Here is a 27,969-nt window from a genome sequence, read left to right as displayed (position 1 = left end):
GTGCAGGGTCCCCAACCAGCAGCCCAGGCTGCTCAGAGCCACATCCAGCCTGGCCTTGAATGCCTGCAGGGATGGGGCACCCACTTGGGAAATACCTTTCTAAACTTTCAAGAGCTCCAATACCTAATGTCGTTATTAAAGGTGAACAGAGACCACTTGGCTCTTCTGTAGGCAACGTGCACTTCTGCACCTCCACACACTGTACAGAAAGCAATTAACGCTTACAACACCCATGTGAGGCTGGAGATAAGAGCGCTGCAATGCAGAGGAATTGACTTTTTCAGCCTGAGAGAAACACAACACGAAAGATTTCACGTCCTGGGCTCCACGCACTAGGCTAAGTTCTCTCCTTTGTCCATACTAAATCTGCATTGGGAATAATTTAATACTTTAAAGGCTGTCCATCACACGCACTGAACTGCCTTTGCACCCCTGCGGAGGTGTTTTCTCCAAAGAGCAGCCAGGCAGTGGCACAGCTGCCTATGGAACGGGGGGGTCACCGTCCCTGGGGGTGTCCCAGAGTCGTGGATGTGGCACTGAGGACGCGGGCAGCGGGCATGGCGGAGCGGGGATCCTAGCTGTCTTCTCCGACCGTGACACGTCTACTCTTCCCTCAGCGCAGTGCTCACAACCGACCCTCACAGCACGAGCGGCGGCACTGCGGGCCGGGCCGGGCCGAAGCCGCTCCCCGCCATCCCGCCCGCCGCTGTCGGAGAAGCGCCGCCTCGCACCCACCGTCCCGCCCAATCCCTCGCTCCGCGGACTCGCCGCTCGCCGGGTCCGCCGTGCCGGGCCGCAAGTATCGCGGGAGCCGAGCGCCGCCGCAGCCATTGGGCGGCGCGGCGGAGGAGAGGCGGCCGCCGAGCGGCTGAGCCGAGCGCCGGGCAGCGGCGACCGCATCCCCCGTCCCGTTCCCGGCGGCCATGAGGAGGAGGCGGGCGGCGGTGCCGCGCCGCGCCCCGGGCGGGGGCGGTGCTGGGGGGCGGCGCTGAGAGGCACTCCTCCGTGAGGCGCTCCGCCGCGGGTGCGCGCTGCCCGGAGTGGGGTCTGGCGTTTGACAACTTTCAGCGCGTAGCAGCTGCCGCCGGCTCAACGCTTCCCCAGGTACGTCTACATCCGCGGCTCAACCCGTCGCGGGTTTCCCCCTCGTGAGCCCACGGTGTCTCGGCTATCGGAAATAGGACGTGCGGGCGTCCCCGGGGAGCGCGCCGTGTGCGGCGGGCGCGGGGTGACGGCTTGGGCGGCGCGCTGCCGCCTCCTGGATGGCCGCCCCGGGCGCGGCGTCGGCCGGAGAGCCGCCTGCTGTGAGCCGCGTCCCGCTGCAGGGCTTGAGCTGAAGGGGCTCCGGAGGTCCCTTCCTGCCCACACGGCGCTGTGGTTCTGTGCTTTGCGGAGCACCGCGGAGTTGGGTATCCCCGCTTAGTTCTCCGCTGTGGAGCGAGAGCGGACTGAGGAATTTGGGCACTTCTGGAAGCAGCGAGAGGAAAGGCGAATGGGTAAGGCGCGCTCGGGATGATGCAGAAGAAAGCAGGAGGGCTTCTGCCGCTGGGTGCTGGGCACCATGCCTCGTGGAGAGGGAACGGGCCTTAGGTCTCGGGCTGCTGTGCAAGCAGGCTGTGTAAATCCCTCCGTTGGCCGTACGGTGCGTGCTGCTGGAGCTGTGAGGGCTGCCGCAGGAGCTGCGCTCAGCTCCCAAACTGCTGCTCCCTTTCCGGGCGGTGCTCTCGCTTGGCCTGTTGCTGCAAACCAAGGAGTGTAATGTGGCACTCGTTTGGGTTCCCCTGGGATCAGCCGTACGAGGTTTAGGAGTGATTTCTTCACCGGAGCGGTTCTCGAAGAACCCGGATCTGTACCGTGTCTTCCTGTGGCTGCGTTGGTGTGTGAGAGCTCGGTGTGCGCAGGTTGCGGAGGATGAGTGTGCGTTACGGCGAGAGCTGGTGCCGGTACGGCAGGGGGAAGCAGGCTGGCAGCCTCCTCTGCCTGTAGGTGAGTGTTAAGGAAGGACTGTGCCCAGCTTTGCCTCTCAGGCACGAATGAAGGTCTGTGTGAATGCAGCCCTGCGTGGCTCCAGGCTGTGCTGTTAGCTCCTGCCTCCCCCTGCAAGAGAAGTCTGATTCTCCCGAAGCGTTTAGGAAGAGGAGAGGTGGCATATGTGTTTCCACTCTCCGTGCCCCGAGAACCCTATTGTAGGATTAGTGAGTTGTAAAATCATTCCTTACCGTCTACAGCAAGAGCTTACTACCATTTTATGTTTTGAGCATTGCTCGCAGAATCAGAGCGCGCTGCTCTGTTCATAATGCAAAGTGTGCTGCTGCTTTGGGTTGAGGCGGCATACAGCACAGTGCTACCTGTGTCCAACGATGGGAAAATTAAGGCCAAAGAAGGAAAGCAGAAACGCTTGGAAATAGGAAACTTAGAAAGCTGGAAGCTGCCTACAGTTCATAGAATCATATCACAGAATGGTTGGGTTGGAAGGGACCCCAAGGATCATGCAGCTCCAACCCCCCTGCCACAGGCTGGGCAGCTAACCTCCCCATTTAATACCAGACCAGGCTGCCCTGCTCTACTATTAGTATAGAATGGCTTGGGTTGGAAGGGACCACAAGGATCATCACCCAACCCCCCTGCTGCAGGCAGGGCTGCCAACTGCTAGGTCAAGTACTAGATCTGCTTGCCCATGGCTAGTGGTTTGGGGTTTTTTTGCTTGTTTTGCTTTCTGTTAATACTATTTTCTGATTTTATTGTATGTGTGACATTGGTGGATGAATTTGAGGGAGTACTTGCACTGTAAATATGGGGGAGTCATTTTTATCAACACAGGAAAGTATGGTATACGATTTTTTTTTTTATTCAGTGTAGTGAGGCGTGTGCTCTTCTGTTTTCTTCAAAAACACTGAGATTATATACTGATTTTTTTTTTCTTTCTGTTTTTTCTACTCCCTCTTGGTGATTCGCTTTTAAGTTAGCAACTATGATGTGAAATTAAAATTTGGACTGTCAGCAATGGCCTTTTCAGTATTCACAAACATTGCTTTTCGAGGGCTTGTTTTGTGCGATTGGCAGTGAGAGAAATTCTGCAGATTCTCAGCACTGGAAATGGGTTTCTTTGGTATGTAGGAAAATGAATGAAGAGGCCATTCAGTTCACTAGGTGGGCAGACTGCATGCTTCCAGGTGATGCAGCTGCTGCTGTTCCTTGCAGTGAGCTCCCCAGCTTCACATGGGCACAGCACCTAGTAGAAAACTGATTTTGTTCAGGCGTTCAGCAGCTCTTGTATTGGTGTCAGAGGAATGCTGCTGTTGAGCACATTGGTGAAGGCTGTCCCAGCTGGACAGCTGGTTCCACGTCTCTGTGGGATGCCTGGCGCTGCGCTGGCATTGCCAGAGGAAATCCTTTGGTACATGGCTGCGCTGCTTGAGTTGTACCAGGTGCTCGTCCCATAGCTTTTCCCCTGGCTGTTGCCTGGCTTGTTGTACCGTTTCATCAGCGTTTGAAGGGCTGGAAAACTGGTTCTGGGTGTTATCTGTCAATTTGTCAGTACCACTCAAGTACTTGTTACTTCTGAATTTCTGTGTGGGAGAGCACCCACCATCTGAAAGCAGAGCACATGCAGTCAGGTTTCTCTGTTAATTAGTTGCAGGGAGGCTCCAGCAGCTTGCAGGGGGATCCCTGCCTGTTTCCTGCTGGGGAGGATGCAGGTTTGGGGAGGCACCACCTGGCTGAGTTGGTGCCTGTCTTCTTTGAGGTCAGCATTTTCACTGGGTTTACACTTTTAGTGCTTTGTGCTAACAGATCTGTGGAAACAGCACGTCTTGGTGCAAGAATGTGAAGGTGTGGACTAAAGGCAAAGGAATCCTTTACCATTTTGCCATCACTTGCAGGCTCAGTGGTGAACAGCGAGTTTGCTCTGAGCACAAAAAGCTTTTTTTGTCTGGATGTTGGGGACCTGGGAGGTTCATTGCATCGAGGTATTGATTCTGGGAGAAGCTGGTGCTAGGCATATTGCTTGCCTCCAGTCTGAACAAAGCAACAGAAAATAGAGGATAGACTAACAAATAAGTTTGATTAGGTGAATTAATAAGCCTTTTCTACTTTAATTTCGGAGTCATGGAACCACTTTTTAAAATGAAGAACAGGTTGACTTTTAAATGTCAAGTTGTCTATTTCAGGAAAGGAAAGAGGGAGAGAAACTCAGTCTTAAGACACAAAGCATGGGTAGCTCTAACCTGATACACCTGATTTTCTTATTGAAAGTGAAAGCTTCCTGTATTAATCTCTGAGATTGGCAGTCTGAGCATTCTGAGTTCTTCAGGTAACTGTACATTCATTAATAAACTGCTCATGGTATTGGGTGATGATTCATGCTTCTTTTTTTTTGGAGATAATAGTATATATTTAGGTTTGGTTAAATGAGTGTTAACTCTTGGAAGGCAAAATGTGTTTTAAACGTATTTAGCATGTCACAGAAAATAGGATTGCAGTCCTTAGTAGTTTTTTAAGCAAGTTTGCTTCCTCAGCTTTTTAATGATTATTTGTCTGGAAGCAACTGTAATGGACTTTTATTTATAACGCAGAGTAGCACATATTGCACCAAAACATAGGCAGTGGGCTTTGGTTTGTCAGGTCTCATTTTGTGATGTGCTGGCAGTTGTGGTGCAGTTGTGTTTATGTACTCTGTCGCTTCCTGCTGGCCAGCTGCCATTCGGTGCAGTGCTGCCCTTGTTGCATTCTGGTTCTGCAGCAGAGATTGGCAAAAATAATAACACCAAACCTTTCTCTTAGTGGTGCTTAAATGTTGTAAATGAGCTGGTTTTCTCACATACCCTACTCCTGTGGTCAGTATCATCATGGTATCTGTGGCTATCCTGAGGTTTCTAGTTCTTAGCCTCTAGCCTGAATTTGCTGGGATGCAAGAGGAGAGCTGAAGGCTGTGCATGGAGATGGCTTGTGAAAATACAGAGATGTCAAGCAGGGTGAGTTGCAGCCCTGACTGAGGTGGTGAAGTTGCATGCCTCAAAAGCATAGCCCATGTGATAGATTCACTAGAGAAGGCAGCATATCTCGGTTGAATAATGAAAAGGCAGGAAATTACCTCTGGAGTCATAACAGTAATGCAATTCCATCCACTTACTCATCTTCCTAAAGCACCTGTTATCTGCAGTCTGCATGTGATAATTGAAACGTAGCTCTGAAGGTCAGTGGAAGCAGTTTTCTGCCCCCCAGCTCCTGACCGCATGCTTTTCCCTCAGTGTTCATGGTTCAGAGGAGTGTAGGAGGAGAATAGGAAGGGTTCTTCTTGTTGTATGTGATGCTGTTGGAGAATAGTCTCTGTGGAAACGTGTAGCTTTATACAAGGATTTGGGCACTCCATTAAGCTGTCACTGCCACTGCTAAGAACAGCATCCACTTGGACAAAATGGTGTTCACCTCTATTTTACACTCAATTCTATGAGAAATTAGCACATCAAAACTTTCCGTACAGTGCTGATCTTCAGTTTGCATCCCTTCTCATCTGAGCACCTAGATGTCAGTGCAGATGTGTTGGTGAGTGTTGGCACCCCATTGGCCATAGGCTGGTTGTGGCTGCATGCAGCTGGGGCCCAGGCAGAGGTCAGGGTGTCCTCACATTGCTTTGGAAGATGTGGCCCCAGTTCTGGGAGTACACCTAGCATGTAGGTGTGCCCTAGGACTCTCATGGTGCTTTTCCTATTAAATCAGTGAAGGTGCTTAGTAGGCACTGGGTGATGCTTCCGATTTTCTTTGGAGGATCTTCTGTACTGAGTTTGAGTCTTGCCTAAGGCTTAGGAAACTTAATATATACTCAGTTCTAAGAGTGGCAGTAGATTAAGGGGCCATTCAAGGGCGTACTCAGATTGCAGACACTGGCCATTTGGAAATATACAGAGATAAAGCTCCATACATTTTTCTGCATGCAGTTTTTGCTTGCAGTCCCTCAGGTGCTGCTGCTATACCTTCCTCTTGCCCTCACTCCCATGTTGCTGAAATTGCTATCTTGCATCCACAGCTGAGCCATGCTGACAAAGGGTGAGAGCAAAAAGCAGTGAGGGGAAAGCACTGGGCTGTGAAATGGATGGTTGCTTCAGAGAGGAGCCCAGCTTGGGATGATCAACAGGTGTGTTGCTAACAGCACTGGCAGGAAGATGCTGGCTTGAGGTCTGTGGTTTGTGGTGGGATCAGTGCACTGGTCGGGCTGTGTGTCAGCTTTGGGCTGTGTGGATATAACCAGGGAGCACAGCCGGTGCTGGATGTTCCTCAGAGCCCTGGCCCCAATTGATGCTGCCATTATTTGTAACGAAGGGGTGATTCTTTTGGTTTGTAATCTCATAGAAGTGGCATGAAATTAAATTAAAAGCTTTTTAGGCAACTGGACAGAGTAGTGGTGAATGCCACGGTGTTGAGTCCCTGAGGAAATGAAGGGGGTTGCAGGGAGCAATGCTAAGCATGTGCTTCATGTCCCCAATGCTGGGTGGAAGCAAGCTCTGCAGGGGACTGTTTCAGTACCCGATAAGGGTGATGTGAGCTTTTAATCCTGCCAGTTGTACAGAGCTTGAATTTATAACCACCGTAAGATCCTCTTAGCGCTGCATTTTGCTGTGGCAGTTTTAGGAAAGCCTGGCAATGCAACTGAATTCTAAATTTGCATCCTGTTTTCTATTATAAAACCCTGCCTTTATTGCTTCCAGCGCTGCCAAACTGCAGTGTTTTGGGGCAGGGATTTCCCTGCTTTGTTGCTGTTTCAGATTAGCTTTGTTCTTTGCGGTGGTAGCTGGGAGACCTGGCATATTTCTCTTCCCTTTCCTCCCCTGAAGCCTTGGTACCCCAGATTTTAGTAAAATCCCAAATCAAAGCAATTTAGGGCCAGAGTAATGGGGAGAGCTTGTGGCCAGGGCTCTTGGCACCTGGTGTGTATTGCTGCATAGGAACTCGGTGGCCCAGCATTAGCTGGGTTTCAAGTGCTAAAGCAGGTCTGATTATTATTTTTTTTAAAGTAGTGGGGTGAGTATTTAATTGAAATGTTAATTATTAAAAAAGCAAAGCCGAACTATAATTGCCATTGACTTTATAATTGCTTGTCTGGCTGTCTCTATTTTAACCCCTGCAAACTGCATAGCTCCTGGCCACAGTGTTACAGAGGCGATGGTTCCTGCACAGTTGATTTAGAAACTGCACAGATTTGGGAATAGGAGATTTTTCCACTCATCCCTCCGACTGCTACAGTGCTGACTTTCACTGGGTTGTATGAAAGCGAGAATTGATGAAGAAAAGAATTCCTCTGTATGTTGAAGTGCTCGGGGAGGACGTGCTTTTATGTCAGCTGGTGCTGAACAAATAACTGTGCTACTCAAGGCTACAGAAGCCAATTACAGCTGCTGCGGTGACGGGCTGCGTGGGGGGTGAAGGCCTCTGCATGTTTTTCTGTTTTTTTCCCTAATAAAGATCTGTGTCATTTTTCTGTGTTTTTTTTTTTTTTTCTTTGTAATTTTTTTCCTATCACTAACCGTTCCTGTTGACTAGCATGAAAATAAATTGTGCTAACTGGAAGCAAGTGTTCCAAAGCCTATACAGTTTTAAATTAACCGGCCCTGCGTTGCTCTGATGAGAAAAGGAGCTGCTGGCTGTGTTTACGTGGCAGATGAACAGCTTTATTGATTATTACATAGTAAAATAGCACTTCAAGCAGATTTCTAAAAAGCTTATTTAAATTGTTCTGTCTCCTCCATCTCATTTGTTCAAATGAAGTGAAACTTAAACATAAGTTTCTTCATAAAATGTGCTGGAACTAAGATGAGTGGGTTAAAATGCGGACACAATTTATGAGAATGTTCTTTCTGAGAATCTCACAATATCTTGGGTTGGAAGGAACCTTCAAGATCATCCATTTCCAATCCTGAAAGTCCTTTGGCTGTGTCCCCTTTCCCTTCCTACTGTGCCCCAGCACATTTGGGGCACCCCTAGGAGCTGGAGGCCGCACAGAGACAGCAGCAGGCAGCATTGATTCCTTTCCATCCACCCCACAGCCAGCTTAGCCAGGAAGCAAATACTCTATGGGTTTCTTGTTCCCATGCTAGGAAAGGCAGTGGAGCAGTTAGGCTTGTCCTGTGTTTTGTTTTGCAGGTGCTGGGACTGCTATCCCGTGGTTCAGCTCCAAGGCTGTGCGTGGGGACGTGGCTGAAGCACAGCTCCCAGTGCTGGCGTGGAACGCAGCGTAGGACGGTACGAGTGAGGTGTCCACGTGTGGTCATCTGACTGAGCAGACAATCCCAGAGCTGTGGGGGCTGGAAGGGATGCATGCATTAGGAGCTAAGCACAGCTGCATTTGCATTTCTGCACACTGGTGATTTCAGACCTATATATGGTCTATATATATATATATAGACCTATATATGTGGATAAACCACACACCCCGTTGCATCAGTCTGGCTCTGGTTCTGCTCGATTTCTTGACACTCCTTTTTGCATCATCATTTTGCTGTGAATGGAATCAAGCCCTGCAGTTATTACCAGTTTGTGCCCTTTGTATAAAAGAAATGGAGGGGGATGAAGGTGTGACTATTTACACCTAGGACCTGACAGGTCCTGGAGGTGTTGGCTGCTGGCGCGGAGCTCGGCTGGGGGCTGGGATAGAACAGCCATGGCTGCAAGCACTTTTAAAGTGAATTTTTCGGAAGGCTGCTGAGGGGCAGCTGTGTGCTGAGATAGGGGAGGTTTAGATCAGATATATCACAGAATGGTTGGGTTGGAAGGGATCATGAAGGATTGTGAAGCTCCAACCCCCTGCCACGTGCGGGGCCACCAACCTCCCCATTTCATAGCAGCCCAGGCTGCCCAGGGCCCCATCCAACGTGGCCTTGAACACCTCCAGGGATGGACGGGGCATCCACAGCCTCTCTGGGCAGCTGTTCCAGCACCTCACCACTCTCATAGCAAAGAACTTAAGTAAGTGTTAGTGAGAACTATTGATGATCAGTGGATTGTTGGGCTGGGTGATCCTGTGGGTCTTTTCCAATCTTGATGATTCTATGATTCAAACGTAGTGTTGCAGGGAAGAGCCTAAAGAGGTGCGTGGGTAACTGCTGTGTCTTTTGCAGGTGTCTTTGGTGCTGCTATGGTAGTACTCAATTTTTTTCCTTCAGGATTAATTAAAAAAAAACAAAAACAAAAACAAAAAAACCAAATTGCTTCTAGTCCTTGCAGGGCATATTTAAGGCAGCACTGTAAACACAGTATTTGGGGCAAAAGGAAACTTCTTTGTGTTAATGTCTAATGTTCAAAGAAGTGCCCATATGTTTTTTCTTCAGTACTCCAGCAAGAACTGGTTGCAGTATGGGTTAGAACTGTCTGTTAGCACTACTTTGACCTTTTGCATGCTCTTTATTAAAATATATTACATTGTATTAGAATATCATTAAGATGATTGAGGTATACATGGTGTGCTTCTAAATAAAAGCACTATGGAGACTATGAATGAAATCTGTAAATTTAAATAGTTGGTATTCATGGACGAGGGTGGAAAGGGCTTGGGCTGAAAAATGAACAGTGCCTGCGTACTTCACGTGGAAGTACAGTGTTGAGATGTTTACTTTTTTCAATTCAGACTGTATTTGTTAGCTAATTGAGCCCTTTTCTTCTTTTAATCACAGTGGGATGCATGCCTTTGCTTCCATGTTGGATTTTAGCTCTGGGAGTTTGGTGCATCTCAGCAGCGGCGTTCTTTCTTTAGCGCTTTAGCTGGAAAGGAAGCAAAGCGATGAGGAGATTTGTTTACTGCAAGGTGGTGCTGGCCACTTCTCTCATGTGGGTGCTCGTGGACGTCTTCTTACTTCTGTACTTCAGTGAATGTAATAAATGCGATGACAAGAAGGAGAGGTCCCTGCTGCCTGCTCTGAGGGGTGAGTGCCAAGTCTGAGCCATCTCTCGTGGCTGCAGATTTATTATTATTTTTTTAATTATCTTTCTCATATCTTTCTCTGTGCTTCCTAAATTATTTTTCCAATTCAAACAGACAGAATACCAAGATCTGAAGTACTCTGTTTTATTTCGCTGGTTTCAGAATTGCAGATATCTTAGTGTGTGACCTTTTACCATATTGAAGCCTGAGCCTTGTACATTATTTATTTATTTTTTTTTTCAGTGAAAGCAATATTAAATGTCTGGTACATAGAAGAGAAAAAAATAATTATTATTTGGTAATCTAGTATTTGAAGTCATTCTTATTATTAGAGAGGAAAGATCCTGCTTGTGTAGAATGTACATAGAAGTAAGAGGTAAGCTTCCCATGCCTTTTTTGTCGTAATTATTGCTCTGTAAATGATTCATGAAGACAACTTTGCAGTAGGTGCACAGTGTAAGTGGTGACAGTTCACAGACTGAACACAGCTGTCAGAAGTCTCCCTCTGATGTCTGTTGCATCTTGAAGCATACAAGTGACAAGTACAAAAGCTGGGTGCTGTAACAGTGAGCTGTGCTGTGCTGGTTAGTGACACTGCTTAACAACTTGCAAGTGTTATCCCAATTAACATGGAGCTGGCTTCCAGTCAAGCTGTCTTTACTTCTATCTATTTTTGTACCACGATTGAAGGAAAATATGCTTATTTCTTATACCTGCTTCCTGCCCTAGAAGAAAATTAATACTGGTCAGTGTTTAGCAGTCCCTGTTTATCAATGGCATATGCAGAAATTTTGTGAAAATGTCAGCATTCTGCATCCTTTTAGTGTGGGCTCTGCATCTGTAGGGTTGTGTTCTCCTCTTGCTGCTTTCCCCATACCGATAATGCAGGGGGCTGATGCCTGACAAATCTCAAGGTGGCAGAGGAGTAACTTCCCAGGGCATGGACCAGACAGGGTGTGGGATGCTCTTCCAAAAGCAGTCAGTAGAGTCAGAAAAGGTTTGTAGTCCTTCCTTTCCTCAGAGGCACCTCGTGTCTTGTAGCAAACTGCATAAAAGCAGAGATTTCTCTGGAAGCTCAAGTTTTGTCTGGAATTTCAGCAGATTTAGAGCACTTCAGAAAACTGTAAGAGAGGTAAGTTTTATGGAGAGCATCGCATGAAGTGGAAGCTGGGTCTGGCCTCTATCTGGGCTGAAGCACACTGAGGCAGCCAGTGAGAGAGGTCTCAGAGGGCATCTCTTGGCTTGCATGCAGGGCTGCTCCCCTCTACTCTTTCCTGCAGGAGAAGGGACCGCAGCTGTGTGATGTGGGAACATCCAGAGCCAAGGTGTGCTGCTTGAGCCAAGGCTCTGAGGGACAGGGAAAAGTTGGCAAGTTTGCAAAAAAGCCTGTGAAATACAGTGTTAGTATTGATAACAGTTCTGTTTCAAATGCTTTTTAAAAGATACGAGGACAGCTCGGTTCTGAACTTTTGTGGGATTTTTTTTGGTAATTTGTTTTTAAATGGGTGAAATGACAGAGATGAGTGCAGCAGTTGCTGGCCCAAGGGAAGAGATTGGAAATGAAATCTGATGTTGTGAACTAATTGCATTTAATCTAATATTTCTAGCAGATGGTTCTTCTGAAACATGCAAGGCTTGCAAAAGGCAAGGCAGGGTGCCTTCAGGTCTGGCTGAAGAAATAATCCTTCTTGTATTTAAAGCAGGAGTGCTTATGCATGGACTGGAGGTCAGTTTGCTCAGCGCGCTGAGCTTTTAACAAAGGAAGTGCTGTTTAACTCATGGTAGTCCAATGGCCTGGAGCTTTATCAGTTCAGCTTTAATTTTGTTTTCCATGAATTGGAGGAGTTCTGAGGGACTCGAGAGGCTCGTGCTTTGGTTCCTGCAACCCCATCCTTCCCACAGCAATGTCTGGGAGATCAAGTGAAGGCCAGCATCCCTTTGGGTTGTGTGCTGCAGGGGGCTGAAAGCTTAGGATGCGTCTGGGGGACAGAGAAAGGTGCTGTGGATTTGGAATGGAAAAATACTTTCCTGCAGAAAAATACTCGGATCTTTTAATTTCAAAATCAAAATTGTTAATTAAACACAACATTTTCTGTTACAAAAGCTGTCTTTGGAGATACTTGTTTAGAAGCTTTTGGAAAATTACCTGTTGAACCTGGGGAAGTCAAAGCTCTCCAAGCAATAAAGCAGGGATCGTGTGCATTGACTGAAATAGTAATTGTTAGGGAGTGTGATTATTTTAATTAAAATGAGCGAGGGTGATGAGATGGAATTGTATTTTTGAATGCTTGTCTTTGCAGCACGACTCATGTTTTTGTAGCGTGCTGTATGCTTTAGACTTTCATAAAGTAGTGTCAAATCCGTAATGTTTTTGTCTAATGTTTTAATGCAGATTTCTGTTCCTGTATTATGAATTGTATTCTGAAGTAGTACAAAAGGGCTTTCATAAAATCGGTACAAGTTATTAAATTGCTATTTTGAGGACAACTCGGTGTAAGGGAAAGGTTCATTTATTCAAACCCTGTAATGTATTTCTATTTCGAGAGAGAAAAGGTCTGTTGTGATCATGTAAAGCAAGTGAATGAAACATTGGGCTGTGGTATGAAAAGTTTGGGGTTATGGCCAAGTTTAGAAAAGAAGGCATTCATTTTGGTGGTTTCCATAGTAACGTGTTTATCTGTCAAATTACTGTATGCACTGGGCTGTCTGCCTTCACAATGGGAGCAGATATTTTTTAATAGCATGCCATAAAGATTTAATGGATGGAGGGATGAATGTGTACATTGCGCTCAAGTCTTGCCACAGATTTGTTGACAAATAAAACTTGAAGTGCTGATTCGGGTATTGTGATGGGACAGTGGGCTAATTTCTAGATCAGTTCAGTTTCTAGAGATCGAGGGGAAAACTAGAGCATAGCAGATGCCTTTATCTGGTTGCAAACATCTAAAAAGAGAAGAAAGCTTTCCTCAGAGATCTGGTGCCCCCTGATCGGAGCAAGCAGGCTGCAGAGGAACCACATTTTCCAGCAGGCTGTGGAGGACCAGTGGCAGGATGCTTCTCACTGCAGCGATGGAGGATGAACTGGTGTTGTAGGTCACCTTTGCTTTGGCGATGGCAGGATGTGATTTCCAGCTGATGGGTAGGTTTTTAGATTTCCTTTTTATGTTCAGCAGATGATTCATAAAATTACTGGAAATTCTTTCCAGCCGGCAGCTCTCCTTTTTGTGGAGTACCTATCACCTTTTAGACCCGCTTGCTTGCACATCCTTTCATTTTGTGGGAACTAATAAGTGATTCTTGGAAGCTGTGTGCTTCCAGCATCTGTTTTAATAATGGATACTGTCGATGAATTATGGCTCCTTTTTGTTACTGATGCCATGCTTTAGGCCTTGAATGAAACTTCATTGATTTCAGGAAAGCTCTGCAAACACTGTCTACGTGCTCAAGCCCCGTTGCAAGAACTGAGGCTTAAAAATGAAGCTTGATCTGCCATCAGCCTCTTTTAATCCGCTGTTAAACAGTCCCTAGCTTGTTCTGAAAATAACAGTGTAGCTGAGCACGGCTACACCGTGAGTAGGTTTCCATCCTTTGTGAGTTCTGTGTAGGTGTTAAGAAGTGCAAGAAGACATTGGAGCAGTGATAACTGCAGAGAGGTCATAGAGCATTGGAAGGGGGCACAGCACATTGGGTGGCTCTGTGCTGCAATTCTTCTGTTTTGCAAAGGGAGAGAGAGGTTTTTATAATACTGGCTTTAAGCTGTGGTTCTTGTGATTACTGTTGTGGTTGTTTTTCCCCTTGTGAAGTATCAGTGATATGGAATTGGGGGGCAACTTTTGCAAGAAATACTAATTGGTGTTATCACTGAGAAACACTTCTCGATTATGTTTCTCTGTAGTAGTGCAGTATGAGACTTGAATAACAATTACAGATCATGATATCTGTGTGAAGCCCTGGTTGTTTGTGTATCTGAGTGCTGCTCCTGGTGACTGTTTTCTGTAGCTGTCGTGCAGAGTACTTCTCTATCTGGAATGAAAGTTTTCAGCTGCAGACGTTCTCAGGAGCCCTGATTGCCAAACCTGACAAGCTGAAGTGTGCATTCATCTGCATAATAAAGAGTGAAGAATCAGAGTGGAATTTATTCCAGTGTCGTCCTTCTTGTCCTTGGGAGCCTAGTCTGTATTAAAAATCAATTAATAAGAAAACAAAGCCAAAACAAGAACCCCAGGCTCTTACCGTGCAGAAAAATGAGCGAGATGAGTAAATACCATTGGGTACTTTGTGCCCTCTGTGATATCCCAACAACAGAGAGGTGTTGTTCACCTTCTTGTTGGGGTAGGAAGGCCTGTGATTAATGAGAGCTCTGGTTGCCTCCCAATTCCCATGTTACATGGCAGTGTTACAACAGTGCAGTGGAGAGGCTGTGGATGCCCCATTCCTGGAGGTGTTCAAGGCCAGGTTGGATGGGGCACTGGGCTGGGCAGCCTGGGCTGGTATTAAAAGGGGATGTTGAAGCTTGGCGATCTTTGAGGTCCTTTCCAACCCAAGCCACTCTATGATTCTATGATAGGAATTTCTGCATCAAACCGGTGTAACTTTTGACACTTTTGTCTTGAGTTTCATCCTGAATAGTTACAAGCTTTTCTGAGGCTAAGCAGCAAAATAAAACAAATACAAACTATTTTTGTTCAAATGGTCCATTGGGTCGTATAACTAATGCTTGTGTGTACACTATGTGGAGTTTCTTCCTTTTGGGGGTTGGACTCGATGATTTCTGGAGGTCCATTCCAGGCCCTACGATTCTGTGATTCTATGTGATTCCTTTCCTGTCTGTTAAGGTTGGAAGCAGCCTGGAAACATTTAGCCCCTAAATCTCTTAATAGTTTGTCACCATGCCTGGGCTTAGCTGTGGCAGAAATAGCCCTTTCCTCCTGAGGGTCATCATTAATTACGTACTCCATGGCTGTTCTGTGTGCAGAAAACCTGCAGCAGTGCTTTAAAAATTGGAGCTATGGGGTGGGATGAGGGAGAGAGGAAAGCTGCATGTGTGCTGTGTGCCTCCTGAGGAGCCGTTCTGCAAAGCCATGCAGGTGCAGTGTGAATGTACACCTCAATGCCTTCTCCTCCCTCCATTCCCCATTGCTCTTTCACTGATAATCACCACACAAGATGTAATTTTGCTTTCCTTTCATTGAGAGAAAACAGCAGTTGCTATTGAGATTACAAAAACTTGGCTGGCAAAGAGGCTTTTTAAGAGGAATTCCAATAAACATTTGGTCTTTATCGAGGAGAGGGCTGCTTCTTAAATGTACGAATTAAGCACTGGAATTCAATTATCACTTGGTCAGTAAGGCCTTATTTCTAGGCTTGCAGGAGTAAGTATAGCACTGATCACTTAATTGGCTTTTGGCCCTTCTTAAACTAGAGTGTTGCGTGCATTTCTGTGCCAAGGAAGGTGTACACTGCGGTGCTTTGCTCCTCTCCTCCATGGGAGCAGGGACGGGTACGATGCTGTCCCTGTGCTGCCTGATTCCTGGGTTCACACACTCTTGGACAATCTGGTGTGGTTTATTGTCATAGCCATTACTGTGCTTTGCACAGCTTGCTCTTAAATGTTAAGATAATTTCAAGTCTAACCAGCTGGAAAGCGTTTTTATATGCAGAACGCCTGTTTGTATGCTTTGTGTCTTACAGTGCTGCATTCAAGAAAAAAATATGTGGAAAATGATATTTTGTGGTAAATTTTAAGCAGTGCTTTGACAGATTATGTTCTGAAAGTACAGTGGTTAGCAGCACACCGACACTGTGCTGAAGGGCTGTGTTTGCTGTGTTATGCTATGGAATGTTTTCAAGTACAAATAAGCTATTTTTTAGTTAAAGAGTGTTTATTTTATTTTGTAAAGAAGCTGTCTGTAAAAGTGCAGGGATACACTAATGCTTGCTGTAGGTTCTGTTAAGAGCAATTTCTAACACTTTGGCATTGCTCAGTGATGATATGGTTAAAAACAGAATCACAGAATGGTTGGGTTGGAAGGGACCTCAAGGATGATGAAGCTCCAACCCCCTGCCACATGCAGGGCCACCAACCTCCACATTTCATAGCTGCCCAGGGCCCCATCCAACATGGCCTTGAACACCTCCAGGGATGGACGGGGCATCACAGCCTCTCTGGGCAGCTGTTCCAGCACCTCACCACTCTCATAGCAAAGAACTTCCCCCCGATACTCAACCCAAATCTTCCATCCCTCAACTTAAAACCATTTCCTCTTGTCCTGCTGTTATCAAAGTGTTGAAAACCTATCTTCAGTTCCCATTTCTCATTAGCTCTTAAAGGTGGTTGTATGCAAATGTGTGCCAAGCACTGTGTCCTGTGCCCAGTGCCTTGGCCAGTCTTCGCTTTGTTTAATAGAGGGTTTTTGGAGGACATTCTCCAGTCACAAAGCCTTGAACCTAGAGCTGCCATGTTCTTGGTAACTTCACATTCCCAAGGCAAGCATGATAAAGCTGTATTTGTCCAGGTTTTGTTGCAGAGGCAGATGGCTCTGGCCTTGGGACCTTGGCATCGCTGCACTCAGTGTAAGTGCAGAGGGACTGTGACAAAAACATCTAAAACCAAACCAAAATGATCCTCACAATGGTATCAACCTCCACAGTATGGCATACTGTGTCATTTCTGCAGTGAGTTCAGTTGTGTGTTCCTTGCTGCTGCATGGAGATAATTCTGCACTCCGGAGTGCCTTGAATTGCAGGAGCAATATTGCTTGAGTGATGTTGGTATCTGAAAACCAAATAAAACTTTAATCATAAAAGACTTTCTCCATTAAGCGATAAGAGCGCTTTGTAATAAAAGAACTTGTCAGTCTTCCATGGTTTAGGAATAATTTAACCACGTTAAACTCCCTCGATTTAGTCTTTATATAATGGCAATTTCTCCTACTTGCTGCTCGGAAGTTTAAATACAGCATATAGGGACCTTACTGCTGATGGGTTCAGCAGTTGGTTCCACTTTTGATAGTCTTAAAACTTAACTGCATGAAATTATCCTGTTTTAAACTTCATAAAACGTCAATTTGCCTCATTCTTCTACTGGGTGGAAATGATGATTTTGGATTGAATGTACCGTAGCATTAACACAGGCAGCGTGCCGGTGTGTGGGATGGCTCGGTGCTGTCTGCTTGACAACGTGTGTGGCTGTGTTTGTGGAGCTGGCCCTGGGATTGTGAGCTCCTCTGTCACCAGGACCGACCCGTTGCAGTGGGGCGACACGTCACTGATGCTGGGCTGTGTTTGAGGCCTTTGGGTGCCCCAGAATAAGACACGGGTGTTGCTTCCTTAGCGGAGAAGTGCAGAAGTGAGCCCAGGTGGGTAGGAAGAGGTGTTGGTTGGGCCCCGTTTGTTTTCTTTTTGGTTTGTCTCCTCTAAGGTCTGTTGTTGTTTTGAAGATTAAAGGTTTGTATCGCTGATAAATATTTCCTTTAAGCATTTCATTTGATTTCCTCAAGGATTCTCTATTTACTGTCATAATTATTTATGCCTCTGCTTAGCCCTCTGTGCTAGGTACTTTAATCCTTATGTGACACGACAAGACAAGGAAAATGGGAACATACGCTGTGTGAAAGAGCATTTATATTTAAATATAATGAATACTTCATTCATTTCGCTTTCAGAATGAGTTGTTAGATGGTTCTGGTGTGAGTGCTGAGCAGAGAGCTCAGTTCCTTCATACCTACTGCTGAACAGAGAAAAAGAGCAGTGGAGGCCAGCATCTACTGGTGGGTACGGGAGGATCACAGAATGGTTGGGTTGGAAGGGACCTCGAGAACATGAAGCTCCAGCCCTCCTTGCTGTAGGCAGGGCCACCAACCTCCATGTTTCATAGCAGCCCAGGCTGCCCAGGGCCCCATCCAACGTGGCCTCGAACACCTCCGGGGATGGACGGGGCATCACAGCCTCTCTGGGCAGCTGTTCCAGCACCTCACCACTCTCATAGCAAAGAGTAGTGTGCACAGAGTTGCTGTATATCCCTTGCTGCTTTGTTCTAAAGGTGCTGGTATTCAAGAAAAGTGTTTTGCTGTTTGTGTGGTGCAGATTTCTTACACTGTCTTCTTACTGCTGGCTTTAAAACCAGCTTTAATTAAGCTACTGTGCTTGAAGTGATTTTCTTAAGGGACTGTGACTTTCTGTAGGTGTAGAAGTTGCTCTGACATTACTTTGAAAAAGAGCCATGTGTCACAAATGAGACAGGGCAGATGCTCCATAGAAATGCTGTTCATCTGGCGTGTATTTTATGGCAGCATGAAGAATAAAGTGAGAGGAAAGAGCTGCTTCCTCGTGAACAGGTCACGCGCCTCCAATTCAGCCACTAAACCAGCCTTGGTTTGTGTGTTGACCATCAGTGGCCCAAGGTACAAGGAGTGAATAAATAAATCATTTAAATGTATTAAAATTGCTCAGTGTGATGAATATGTATTCTTTCAGTCATTATCCTTTCTGGTACTGTAGAAAATGAATCTCATAGGTAAGTAGTATGGAATGAACTTTGGCTGTAGATGCATAACTTTGTCATTCATTTATCTGAGGCCATGTGCCTCCTGTGTTTCTGGGCAGACATCTGGAACCATGAGGGAAGGTAACCTGCTTGGTGTTTGGGTTCTCAGAGGAATTAAATAGTCGGCTTTGCTGCTCTCATCTGCTCTGGGTGAGCCCTTCTGGGGCTGCGGGTGGGGGGGGAGTAGTTATAGGTTAACTGTGTATGAAAATAGGATGATGAGAAAATAATGAAGCATTCAGGACTTTGTGATTCTGTTTCAGGTGTTGTTATTAAACAATTAAGAGATAGCTGGTTCTCTTTATATTAAAAAAAAAAAAAAAAAAAAAAAGCCCCAACAAAACAGCAGCTAATAGTCTGTTTCTCTTGCAATATGATAAAGTATAATTAAAACGTGCTGCCAGAATGGAAGTGTAATTGCTAATGTCGATTACTGTACCGAGGAGACCTGCAACAAGGGAAAGCGTTGGGCATTCAGTGGCAGTTTGGAGCTCCCATCTCTGTATTTTCAGATTCCTGCTGCTTTTATGGTCAGAATTGTTATCCTGTAAGCGTGGAAAAAGAAGGCAAGAACTTTCCTAAATTATCACAGTGGGTACAGTTAAAGCAACCTCTTGAAACAGTCTGTAGATAATGGTGCCATTGTAAGCCTTAATTTTAGCTTGCAAAGGCCTGCACAGGCATTTTTAATTAAAAACACCTTTTGCTTTTAGCTTTCTGTAATTTAGGGTGGAATTGATATCCAGGCTGGATTCTGTGAAATCCTTGCAGTTAGAGCAGAAATTATTAGTACCAGAAATGCATGCTTTTTGTTCTACCCTGTCCAGTCTCCTGTGGGTGCACTCCAAGCTTTGGAATGCTTGTGATGATGACATTTAGCATTTCCTGTGATTGCTTGCTAGGAGTTGAAACTCTTGTAACCGAAGCTGAACTTTCAGGTAGAGTGAAGGGAGGAAATGAAAAGGAAATCTTTAAATCTTAAATAGGTGATAGCTCTACAGTTCAGCATGATGGTCAACATTTGTAGAGGTAAGAAGTGTTAATATTCCAAATGGCCTAAAGCTGCTAGCAGCAGATTAGGGAGGCTGCTGGTGTGGAAATGAGGCAAGCTGACCCACATAATGACTCTGACTTTATTCTCAGGCCTCCTGCGTTGTGACATCTACCTCTGAGAGTACGTTCATGGGATTTGCTTGGCTGTAATCTCAGTTGGCTGGTATTGATTCAGGCATCAGAAGTCATTCTTCATGCAGGTGCATGATGCTCCAAAGCCCTCTGCTAAGAAGGGGAGAAAATCTCAGAGGAGGCCCTCCATGCAGCGAGCGTTTGGAAGCAGGGAACTTGCGGATGAGAGTCCCCAGCAATGGCAGAACCTGCTCAGTGGATTGTTCAAGTGGCTTATCAGCAGGTTACAAGTGTCACCTGAGGATATATCAGGTTATGCACAAAACTACTGGGTTGGAGCCGTGGTCTAAAGTACGGTGGAGAACACAGTGTTTGCTTTCTTGAAAACGCTGCGTTGTAAACAAAACTTGTGTGTTGTCCAGCAGACTGAGAGGCTGGTAATGGGATTTACCTAACAACCTCTGGGAATTGCCCACTGGTAAGCTCACAATTAATTCCACATTAGTGCAGACTGCTGTCAGCCACTCATGGTGTCTGGTCGCTGCTGGGCCATCTGTGCTCACAGCAGGTGGGGAGAGCAGGAGTGTGGCTGGATGTGGGAGGGAGGGGGACAGATAGGTGCCATGCATCTGTTCTGGGAGATGCTTCCTTCCTTAGGTCAAGTTCTTCATAGAATAGCTTATGTTGGAAGGGACCTCAAGGATCAGTGAGTTCCAGTGCCTTGCTGTGGGCTGGCTGCCCCCCAGCTCAGGCTGCCCAGCATCCACTCACAGCCTTGGGCACCTCTAGAATGGAGCACTCAGAGCTCTGGGCAGCCCTCATTGCCCTAAGTGTACATTCTGAAGTTACTTCCCACATTGGCATCAAAATCATTTCAAGAAGATGTATTTTTCTGGGCTCAGTGCTGTCCTTCTCCACATAATCTTCACAGTTAACTTCTGGGATTGAGCTGTTCACAGCAATGAGAACAGCTCTGTATGTTTGCAGGTATTGGTTTTAGTAGTTTGAGAGCTGTGAAACTAATGGGAAATAAAGAAAAGGAAAGAAGTAAAGATTTGCCTGTCTCATCAGCTTGGGAATAATGAACTAACATGAGAGACAATCGGGTGTGTTTCAGTAGGATTATTCCTATTTTTTTCTCCAGTTTCCTGCCATGGAAGCATCACATTCAGGATAGCTTTAGCCCTGCTCAAGCATGGCTGCTGCCTGTGGTGCAGACAGGGCTGGATTTATGGCTGCCTCATCTGTGCCAGCTGGTGAATGGCAGTGATGGGATGTCACTGGGATGGAGGAGTGGTGTGAGCCTTATTAGTGCTTGGAAATGTTGCTGGCTCTTAAGAGGTGAGACATATTAACCCATTTATTAAATGGTATCAACATTAATTTTAGTTTCCTTTTAAAGCTTGTTGTTATTCTCTTCCTTGTGCTGAAATATTCTGCAGTCAGTCTGCACAGCTCCTTCACACTGCAGGATGAGCTCGAGGCTTTGTGTGCTTGACTTTGCTGTCTCAGTGTATGAGAAATTCCCCTGGATGTCACAGCTTCAGTCAGTGCTTCTTGTGCTGAAAATATGTGTTCCTAAATGGGCTCTGTTCAGGGAGCACAAATAATTACTCTCCTGCTTTTGTGTTTGCTACCTGTTACTGCAGTCTGTGGAGCCGTTGCTTTAGAATTTGTTTGAAGTCTTTTAATCTTTAGACCCTACACTGTGTGCTACCATAATGATGATACTAACACATCCATTAATTTAGCTAATGCTTCACCAAATTTACAGTTGTCTCATCTGTTGCAGCCGTACATAACTGCTGAAACACGCACAAGATGTCACACCCCCACAAAGCCTCTCCAGAAGAACAAACATATTTATGTCCCCTCTAAATGCATGCTGTCTGTTTTCCTGCAGGCTTCGTGCTGTGCTGGAAATAGGTTTCACTCAGTTTTAGAGGTACGTGTTTAAAACATAATTAAAGAGAGTTTGCATAGAAATTACTTGTTTTTTTTCCTGCTCACCCCCACATGTGCTCAAACACACGCTGTTTGCTTGACTGTGAGTCTGCTTTTGCTTTTGGGTTCATTTTGTCTGAGATGTGATCATCTTTGACTGCTAGGTTTCTATTTCTGCATTTTACAAGATTTTGTTGACAGCACACTTCCTGTCCTTTTGCTGTCTTTCCAAATTAATTTTTGTCACTGCAATTTTCAGACTTTTTAGCCTATTCTTTATGTATGTCTCCTTTTTTTTTTTTCCTAAATTAGGTTAGTGCTCTGTCACATTGTTAGTGTTTGAACTTTGTCATCTCACTGCCTCTCATGAGAGGCTCATTTTTATTTTTAAATCTGATCTGTGTGATCTGCTGTATGTTCATGCAGTTCCATGGCAGGTGTTGGTGCAGTGGGCGGTGGCTCTTAGCGGTGCATTGAGCACATGGTTGGACTTGGTGGCCTTTTCCAACCGGAATGATTCTATGAACCAACAAGTGAAAAGTCTGACAAAATAAGCAACACATCAATGACTGTTCTGTAGCGCTGGCAGTCTTGTACCAACTGAAGGGTGAAGCCCTGCTGTGGTTCTTTCTGCATTCTACAACCCCGACTGGTGATAAGGGAATAGAAAATGCTATTTTTGCAGCTCGAGCCCCAGCAGCTCGCTGTTTCTGACATGGGCAGCAGTGAGGACAGGAGCTAAGTGCTTGCTGCTAATCCCTGGGATTGCAGCCTGACGGGCAGAAAGCTTCTAAGTGGGAGATAAGCACATAAGGAGGGATAATGTGTCTGTTACTGCTCAGCTGAGGAAGGAGGAGGCACAACTACCTGACCCCACAGAGGTCCCCACCCCTCATGACAACTCTTCCCTCTTGCTCCAGTTGTCATTGTGATAAGTTTATTGGAAGCAGAACAAATTGATGAGGGTGTCTTCTTGGTACTTCTCAGCAGCTGCTCCATTCTCACTAAGTGAGATTGTGTTCAGGATGAAGAATTGCTCTCAATTTGTACCTGGCTGGCAGACTGCTGGGTTGCTGAGCTGATCGCACCCAGAAGACTGCTGCCGTGGGTCTGGGCCCTTGCTGTGGGGCAGGCAGCGATGCTCCTAGGGGCAGCATCCTTGGAAGGTGGCACAAACTAACCTGCAGCTCAGCGCTGCCTCATGTAAGGGCTGTAATAAATCAGAGAGGATCTACTGCCTAATGCAGAGCTGCTGGTCTCAGCTGGAGAGAATTGGGTGCCCTCTGGAAGTGCCTTTTCGTCTCTGGCAGCTGGAGGAAGGCTTTATCAACCACTGGTAGGTAAACTTAAATTAGCTTAATCCAACATTGTTTGCCTGTCTAATGTTAATGAGATCCAGGTAGCACCTTCTGGTCCCCTCAGAATCAGAGAATGGCCCAGGTCGGAAGGGACCTCAAGGATCATGAATCTCCAACCCCCCTTGCACAGGCAGGGCCACCAACCTCCCGCTGAGTCCCCTAGTGAATGATTTTTTCTTCCCAAGGTGTAGACAAACACCTGTCTGTGAGCATGCTGGGGCTAACATGGAGCTGTTCAATGAAACCACAGGCACCGAGTGGTGTGTGGATGCTGTTTCCCTTCTAGGATATAAAACAAGGAAGAGAAAGTAGACCTCCAGATGCGTGATGTAGGAGGCAGCTGGGTGCTTTCCTTTAGCCTCAGGAGCAGGTGTTCCACATTACTGTCTTCCAAAATAGTAACCCTGATTGCATTTCAACATAGAAAACAGGTCAAATAAAGGGCATAATTTCAAGCTTAGCTTGTTTCAGTAGAGTATTGGAAGGTGTTTTATCATCAATGTAGAAAAACTGAAAAAAAAGAACGCTGATCTGGTATCAAAGTGAGAAAGGTTTTGTGGCTCATATCATCTTCACATTTTTCTCTTTGCTTTTCTTGAAAGGAATTAAGGTTAAGACATGAAGGTTTTCCTCTCCAGGAGCATTATGGCTGTGGGAGATGGAGCTCTGTGCAGTGGTGTTCTCAGTTCCCTCCATCCGGTGCCACCTCTCCATGGTTTCTTTCACCATCCTGCCTGCACCAGCTGCCTCAGTGCACTCCTCCTGCATCACCTGCCTCATCACCTGCCTCGGCTTCCTTAATTGCCACATTGATTGGAATTAATGACATTAGTGGGACAGCTGGCATGTTGCAATAGAAAGGAAAATTAATGAAGGAGGGCACAATTACATCAGCCTGTACCCTTGCTGGAAGTTTTCAGCTGTAAACTGCTCTCAAACTATTATAAATGCAAAATAAGGCAATTCCTGCCTCGGTTTTGCTCTTCCTACAGAGGAAGAGAGGGCAAAATTTAAGTGAGTATTAGAAATGCTTTGTTCCTGCTGTGAGTGCATTCATCCTCACCCTTGCTGAGTGTAATGAATTTCCCAGTTCTGTGGTGCAAGTTAAGTGCAGGTTACGTAAGAACAATTAATATGTGGCAGGATAATATGTGAGGAAGTGAATCTTGTCAGGGAAATTAGAGATTTTTCTCAGAAATTCATGTGGTTCAGCTGGGAAACTGACAAAAGAAAAGCTGCATAATTTAACTATATCACAGAATCATAGAATCACAGAATGGCCTGGGTTGCAAAGGCCCACAGTGCTCATCCAGTTCCAACCCTCTGCTGTGTGCAGGTCACCAACCAGCAGCCCAGGCTGCCCAGAGCCACATCCAGCCTGGCCTTGAATGCCTGCAGGGATGGGGCATCCACAGCCTCCTTGGGCAACCTGTTTCATTTTACAGTTCTGGTTTTCCATTGAAACAAGGAGCAGTCTGGAAGACATTAGCTAAGGTAGTGCCTTAATTTAGTTGCAGCCAATTCTTCGATTGTTTTTCTTTCTCAGTACTTGTGTTTAAATGAAAAACCATCCTACGTTTGTAGCTCTCTGTTTGGAACTGCTGTGTGTTCTCTTCTCAGGAACATCCTTCAGGAAATGAAGCTTTCGTTGTTGACCGTAGACTTTTAAGATGCACAAAAGTCTGTTGTTAGCATGCGTTGTTAATGGCAAATTAGTTTTTATATAATTTTAGGCATTTTTTCTTTTATCAGCTAAGAGAAAAGAATGTGCAAGTTGCATCTTACTGTGTAGTTAGCTTCTGTCAAGGGTGCAGTGCTGTGTTGATCAGCACCTGTGCCTTAGATACATGCTGTCAACCTCTCTATCTAGACAGCACCTTTGATTCCTCTTCATCTATTTCAGCAATTAAAAATGCACTTCAATAAATACATGTGCAGATAGGGTGCAGTTCCTTGGAAGAGTGATCAGTTGTGTGCATGTCTGTGCAAAGAACCATTGGCTGTGCCTGCAGGCAGATACCACACTGCTACTCAGCACCAGGGAATGGAGCAGACATGGGTGTGCACTGTTTTCTCATTAAGAAGAGTGAAAATTCTGAGTTGTAAAGGAGGCAGAGTGAAGGCTGCTCTGGGTTTGGAAGGTTTGGCTTGTGCTGGTGGTTAAGTGCAAGTTTAAATTTTCTGCCTGTTTAACTGTTGGAAGACTCCAGTTTAAACTCAGATTAATTATGTTATGTTTCTTTTTTTTTTTCTGTGCATCTTAAGATGTGCACTCTTTTGGCATCAGTTGACTTGTTACTGCATAAGCTGCTCGACTGGCTACTTATTGAGATGGGAAGTTACTGGTTAAGTAAGCAGTGATGAGATATATTACCATTATGAAAGCAGTCATGAGGTCCTTTCTTCACCCTTACACAGTTTCTTCTGACGAGAAGGATGTTACACATCTGATGCAAATGAAACAGAAATATCTGCAGTATTGAATGTCTGCACATTGTTTTTGTTTTTTTAAAGCTAGTTTAAAAAAAAAAACTGTAACAGAGCCCCAAACCTGTTTCCTTTCTCCTGTCTGTAATTAGAGATGAGGCTTTTGACTCATGGTTGTTTTCAGTCTCCAGGTGTTGCTTATCAAATCCTGGTACACCATTGTATTGCCTCTTGCTGAGGAGCAGTCAGCAAGCCTGATGTATAACCCTGCCCACAGCATTAGCACTTGCTGGTGCCAACAGATGTGTTACAGAAATAGGAACTCTTCCCCTTTTGCATGTGTGATTTGTCATTAGTCACCTGCAGCAGTGCACTTACACTGCTCTCTGCTTCAATCAGTGCATGCACAGCTCTTCTCCCCAAGGAGATGGATGGTTTTCTGTCTCTTTGCTCGCTTACTCCTTTGTTAAGCATGGTTTGCTTTGGAAAATATCCTTTACTGCAAGGCAGTCAGGATATCTTCTTAATATGAAGATTGTATTAAATTAAAATATATATTATATATATTAAATATATATATATATATTATATATATATAATATTATATTATATTATATATATAAAATATATATTATATATATATATTATATTTATATATAATAAATAAAATTATATTAAACCTTACCTGGTTTAATATAAAGGTAAGGGTTTGTTTTATTCATGACTTAATTATTTTCTCAATTATGGGGGTTAAGTCTAGAACTGATTGATATACTTAAAACATTCAGAAGGCCTGACTTGATAGACCTGTGTCATATTGTGTCTGTGAGAAGTGGAAATCAATGTTTGTTAAGAAAGCACATGCATTTTTAAAACAGTGCCAAATCTAGCAGATCTTATTGCAGTAATTAAATAGGTCGTTAGGAATGTTTTTTGCTGTAGAACAGCATTCCACAATTAAAGGGAACAGTGATGGGTGCTGCCCTGTGATGTGGGGTGACCATCAGCAGGAGCACGGCCATAAATCCCTGTCTGCAGATGCACGTGTTGCTTCAAGTGACAGTTGTCCTGAAAGCTGTTAAGTCCAGCAGAGGTAGGTAAGTAAATACATTTTGGGTGAGGAATCACCTGGGCTGTGGCGGGGCTGCTGGGGATGGCGAGGTGTTGGGAGAAGGCTCTGAGGGCAGGGCTGGTAGCTGGCAGGGCCTGCTCTGCTGGTAGAGCTTTGGGCACTGCAATAGAAGGACATACAGCTATTGGAGAGCATCCAGAAGAGAGCTGCAGAGATGGGGAAGGGCCCAGAGGACAGGACGTGAGGAGTGGCTGAGGTCCCTTGGTTTGTTCAGCACAGAGCAAAGGAGGCTGAAAGGGGACCTCGTGGTAACCCACAGCTCCTCGAGAGCAGAACAGAGGGGAGGTGCTGAACAAACATGGAACTGTCTATGGGACAACCACAAAGGCGGCCTTGCTCTGAAGGTACATGTAGGTAAATCCAGGTCGCTATCAGACGCTTCCTTTTTCATGGATGTGGAAACACAAAGCCTGTTGATGAAAGCTGACAAGACCCTGAGACAAGGAAGCTGTATATCCATAATGATTGGACGTTATAAGACCCTCTAAAACGCTGGACTGCCAGCCAAGGAGGTCAGGAACGCTTTAAAAAATAAATGAAAGTCCTCTTGCCTTTATTCCATTCAATTACTGCCAGCTTAGTGTTACCTTGTGGAAGATGGCTTTTCCTGTTGCCATAAATGATGCATTCGCTGCTCCTACGCTCAGTGTTTTTTGCTTTGTTTGTAAGGTGAATTTCTCAGAATAACTGCTGCTGCTATAGGCCAACATGGCATGATGCTCTGTGTGCACACTTGTTTGAGGGCTGCATTGTGGCAGGCTCGTCAGCGTGCCATTGTGCCACGATGGAGCTCCTCCACGCTGATGGGACCAGCTCCAGCAGCAGCAGATGCAATCTGCTGGCTTTTGCTTCCCTAGCAGCTAGCATTGGGGTTTCCATTACATCTTGATTAATATTGATAAGTTAATATATCTTTCCTGGTCTATTGCTCATTAATTATTATTTGGAAGGAGGTAACTCATACCTCGTATGCACAAGCCCAGAATTCATTCATAACAGCCATAAAGGTGATAGATGAGCATCTGACTTACTGGGATGCCATTCTTTCCTTCAAGGGAAGGGGTTGTGCCCACTCACTGCAGCGTCTCCTATGGGCAGCAGTGCTGTGTGAGTGGTGGGATGCTGCAATGCACTTTGGAACGGGTGCAGGCCTTGACAATCCTTCTCTTGGATTTTGCTCCAGGACTTATTTTTATTTATTTACTTGCTACAACGAAGCAGGCAGATGAGTAGACCAAACTTTTGCTGCTTCTTGTGAGCTTGATCTTACAGCCCTGTTTGAAGTGTCTGAATAGCTTGTTTAAATTAGGAATTGTCACATCTTGTCTTGCTTTATGCAGCTTTGCTTCTCTCTCTCTCCAGAGTGTGAAACTGCAAAGAAGAAAGAAATAACTAGATGTTCTAGATGATATCTCATTAGGCTTTGAATTTCTATCAGTATCACAGCTGTTACCATGGTGTAAGCAAGGCCAGTAATGGTGGAGACCTTTAACTTTACGAGATTGCATCATGTGTGCATGATGCAGAT

General features: G+C 45.5%; 1 protein-coding gene across 3 annotated transcripts in view; it reads left to right on the top strand.

The window, feature by feature from the left end:
* Window positions 1-9,769: 9,769 nt before the first annotated feature.
* GALNT13 (polypeptide N-acetylgalactosaminyltransferase 13) overlaps window positions 9,770-27,969 on the top strand; it is a gene marked incomplete at both ends in the record, with an annotated part of 68,904 nt that continues 50,704 nt past the window's right edge. For all 3 annotated transcript variants that reach the window (XM_079538818.1, XM_079538817.1, XM_079538816.1), the window contains one exon: window positions 9,770-9,911. In XM_079538818.1, the coding sequence (XP_079394944.1) occupies window positions 9,770-9,911 (142 nt within the window). The remainder of the gene's footprint in view (window positions 9,912-27,969) is intronic.

This window comes from Tetrao urogallus (assembly GCF_951394365.1).
Source record: "Tetrao urogallus genome assembly, chromosome: 8".
NCBI classification, from domain to species: domain Eukaryota; kingdom Metazoa; phylum Chordata; class Aves; order Galliformes; family Phasianidae; genus Tetrao; species Tetrao urogallus.
The sequence above is the reverse complement of the archived record's forward strand: the minus strand, read 5'-3'. Positions and strand labels throughout refer to the sequence as shown.